Here is a 4,077-nt window from a genome sequence, read left to right on the forward strand (position 1 = left end):
GAAAAGAAAAAAAGCTAAGTTACTTGTAGCTTAAGTTCTAAATACGATGAAGATTTTTTATTTAGTTGATTTAGCATTTCAAGTACTAGTATCTTTTCAATGCTTACCTATCTTCTACTAAGGATCGAATAAGGAAAGAGCGAGATGCAGATGCCCACAGTATTTCATCCACTTGCTAAGTTACTTGTAGCTTAAGTTCTAAATACGATGAAGATTTTTTATTTAGTTGATTTAGCATTTCAAGTACTAGTATCTTTTCAATGCTTACCTATCTTCTACTAAGGATCGAATAAGGAAAGATCGAGATGCAGATGCCCACAGTATTTCATCCACGTCATCCAATCACACAGATAGGGCTTTAGCAAATTTTCCTGAGGTAATTTACATTGTTTTAATACTCAAATATGGAATATTCTAACATTTTAAAGGTGTTTTATATTGGAATGAAGGTTTAATAATAGGATGACTTAGGTAATTCACATTGTTTAAATACTCAAATGTAGAATATTCTAACATTTTAAAGGTGTTTTATATTGGAATGAGGGTTCAATAATAGGATGACTTAGGTAATTCACATTGTTTAAATACTCAAATGTGGAATATTCTAAGGTGTTTTATATTGGCTTGAGGGTTTGATAATAAGATTAGTTAAATTTGACGAGGTTTCAGTAAGTGTTTGTGTGTTGTTTAAATACTCAAATGTAGGTCATCCAATCACACAGATAGGGCTTTAGCAAATTTTCCTGAGGTAATTTACTTTTTTTTTAAATACTCAAATGTGGAATATTCTAACATTTTAAAGGTGTTTTATATTGGAATGAGGGTTTAATAATAGGATGACTTAGGTAATTCACATTGTTTAAATACTCAAATGTGGAATATTCTAACATTTTAAAGGTGTTTGATATTGAGTGAGGGTTTAATAATAAGATTAGTTAAATGTGACGAGGTTTCAGTAAGTGTTTGTGTGGGACGTTGGTGAACTTTGTGATGCATTGTGTATCTGTATTTTACCAGTACAGTGAGATCTGACAAATAGATTCAAAGGTATCTTACTTTCTTCCATGTTTCTTAAAGGAACAAATGTCATCTTTCATATTAATGTGTTCAAGTTATACATTACCACAAAAAGGTCAGTACTTTGATTAAATGTTAAATATTATTTTTTCTGTTTCATGTATAACATCCATCCTTTCACACTTGTTATCTGGACTGCAAATTGTTATACTGTTCTTAGAAATATTTTTACTTCGCATGAAGAAAGAACGAAAAATATATAGTGCTTGTTTGTGTTTTTGGATGAGTTACGAGTGTTTTTCATATACCTAAAATTTAAAACTTATTGTTAAAAGCACCGGTGTTTTCTCAGTGTGTGCTTAAACAAATTCCAGTGATTTTCTAGGACTTACAAAGATTATTTTCTATAAGATTTTTGTCTGGGAGCAGTTGAAGTTTTAAACATACATAAAGGGGTTTAGTTTAATTTTTAATAAGTGTTTCTAGAGAAGGAAGTTAATTAATAATGTGATAATTTTCACTAGTATCAAGCAGTTGTTCCCCACGTTGCTAAGACTGTTGATCAGAAAGTGTTAGAGGTCGTGCGAGCTGCAGAACAATTGTTGCGACCTCTCACGCCAGAGTCGGCTAGTAGCACAGGTGGTGAGAGCTCCTCTGGTGGCAGGGAGACAAAAACAACCACTGTGGTGATGAGGAAGCATGTCGTAAATCATCCTCAACAAGCTAATACAGTGAGTTTATATCTGAAGTCCACTGCCAGAGTTAATGATGTTACTTTAATAATATTTAAGATTAGCATGATTAAGTTCCTTGAATCTTTAATTTTTATCTTTTTGTTTTTGTAAATCATGCATGACTAGTCCCTAAGTCTTTCTAATTAATGTAATACTTAGTATAATTTTATTTGTTAAAAAAACAAACTCGTCACTAACTCTTACTGGAGATTAAATACAAGTACTATTTACTTGAAAATTTAATGTAGGTTCACCCAACCATTGTTGGTGAAGTTTTACAGGTAAAAAAAAATTATCAAGTCAAAGATTAAAGTACATGCAGAATGAGTGCCAAACACCATTACATATTAGACAGGAAACCTAAATCAGCTATGGACACTTAAATGTAGTTAAAAACAGATTCTCGAGAACTGTTGATTCTCATGCAGAAAAACTTGTTTTTAACTTGTGTATTAATTAAGCAATATAATTCTGTCATTTGATGATAATATTTTAGTACCATAGAGTCTTTGTTTCTTTTTTGTGTTTGTCGTGTTCTACCCATAATCCTTCATGGGGATTAAGTCTCATGAATAGATTTGATACCTTTATTTTATTCACTTATCAATTGTCTATGTAATTTGGCCATAGATAAATTATTTTGGTAGTCTTATCTGTATTTCACTTTTTCTTTATTGTTTACAGTGAATACCCCTCAAGAACCATTTATTATCTAGTTTCAGTCTACCTAAGTATTTACAAAACCTTCTTTGATATAATTCCGACATTCTTCGACCTAGCCAGAAATACTGAAGAACAAAAATTATTTGCAGCTTAGCTTCCTATTAGTATCAATAATAAGTTTTCTAGCACTCACAACTCAAGAGTTTTTTTTAACTTTGAATTTGGCACAGTACTTCATACGCACACATTGCTTGGCACAAAAGATTTTAAGTTTTGAAGGAAGATTTCTCAAAAATCACATTTTCTTTACACCAACCACATTTTTTTTTTATTTTACAAATTGTGAGTTTGAAGCAAGTATGTTATTTACATTTTGTTCATTTTCAAAATGTTTTTATGATGATTTATTGCATCAGTTTGTTTGTTTTGCACTACATGAGTGAAGAGCATGTTTATGTAGATAGTTTAAAGGTTTTTTTTCACAGTGGCACAGAAAGTCGTACGTTAGCACATACCATTGTTTGGTATGTGTGCACTGAAATTTTAATTAGTGTATATATGTGTGTGTGTAATATAATCATATAAAATTTATTTTAATGTGCAACTGTGGTGTAGTGGCTGATGCCTATGCATGGCTCTATCACTGAAAATAGACTATATGTGCATTAATTAATGCTTACTGACTTGAAACTTCTCCTCCTATTTTCCTTTCTAATCATTTCAGCCTGCTGGCTCAAGGTCTACCCCTTCCCCTGTACCTCCTTTGGGGTACACTCCCTCTCCTACTTCTTCTCCTTTGCCTTCTTGCAACTGCACTTCTGCCCCAGTTCTGGGAGATGTACAGCTGGATACCAGTAGGAACTTGCTTCTTGATCCAGTGGACTCTGGGAGGTACAAGGCACCCAAGGTATGCTGATTATACAAAGCCAATTTCAGTGCATGGTCTAATGCCATAAATTATATATTATTAACTCGACTTTAAAGTATAAATGCCCGAGGTATGGTGATATGAGGTTGTAAGATTTCTCCTTCCATTTGTTGTATAATGTATAAAGGATTTTTCATGCATTTGTCAAGAACTGCAGATCAAACTGGGAAAAAATTCAATTTACTCCTGTACGGAATCGTTTTATCTTGGACTTAACCTTTGTACAATGAAGTATTTGTCCTGGCAGATGTTTCAAACAACAGTTCGTTTTATCTTGGACTTAACCTTTGTACAATGAAGTATTTGTCCTGGCAGATGTTTCAAACAACAGTTCGTTTTATCTTGGACTTAACCTTTGTACAATGAAGTATTTGTCCTGGCAGATGTTTCAAACAACAGTTCGTTTTATCTTGGACTTAACCTTTGTACAATGAAGTATTTGTCCTGGCAGATGTTTCAAACAACAGTTCGTTTTATCTTGGACTTAACCTTTGTACAATGAAGTATTTGTCCTGGCAGATGTTTCAAATAACAGTTCGTTTTATCTTGGACTTAACCTTTGTACAATGAAGTATTTGTCCTGGCAGATGTTTCAAACAACAGTTCGTTTTATCTTGGACTTAACCTTTGTACAATGAAGTATTTGTCCTGGCAGATGTTTCAAACAACAGTTCGTTTTATCTTGGACTTAACCTTTGTACAATGAAGTATTTGTCCTGGCAGATGTTTCAAACA

The 4,077-nt window shown here is 32.7% G+C and overlaps 1 protein-coding gene across 1 annotated transcript in view; it reads left to right on the forward strand.

Moving 5' to 3' along the window:
* Positions 1-122: 122 nt before the first annotated feature.
* The window catches only part of LOC106471965, a gene marked incomplete at its 5' end in the record, with an annotated part of 24,085 nt that continues 20,130 nt past the window's right edge, over positions 123-4,077 (forward strand). The window contains 4 exons of the mRNA XM_022400573.1: positions 123-172; positions 706-748; positions 1,542-1,748; positions 3,139-3,321. Coding sequence (XP_022256281.1) covers positions 123-172; positions 706-748; positions 1,542-1,748; positions 3,139-3,321 — 483 coding nt within the window. The remainder of the gene's footprint in view (positions 173-705; positions 749-1,541; positions 1,749-3,138; positions 3,322-4,077) is intronic.

Source organism: Limulus polyphemus, unplaced genomic scaffold (genome assembly GCF_000517525.1).
Source record: "Limulus polyphemus unplaced genomic scaffold, Limulus_polyphemus-2.1.2 Scaffold4992, whole genome shotgun sequence".
NCBI classification, from domain to species: Eukaryota; Metazoa; Arthropoda; class Merostomata; order Xiphosura; family Limulidae; genus Limulus; species Limulus polyphemus.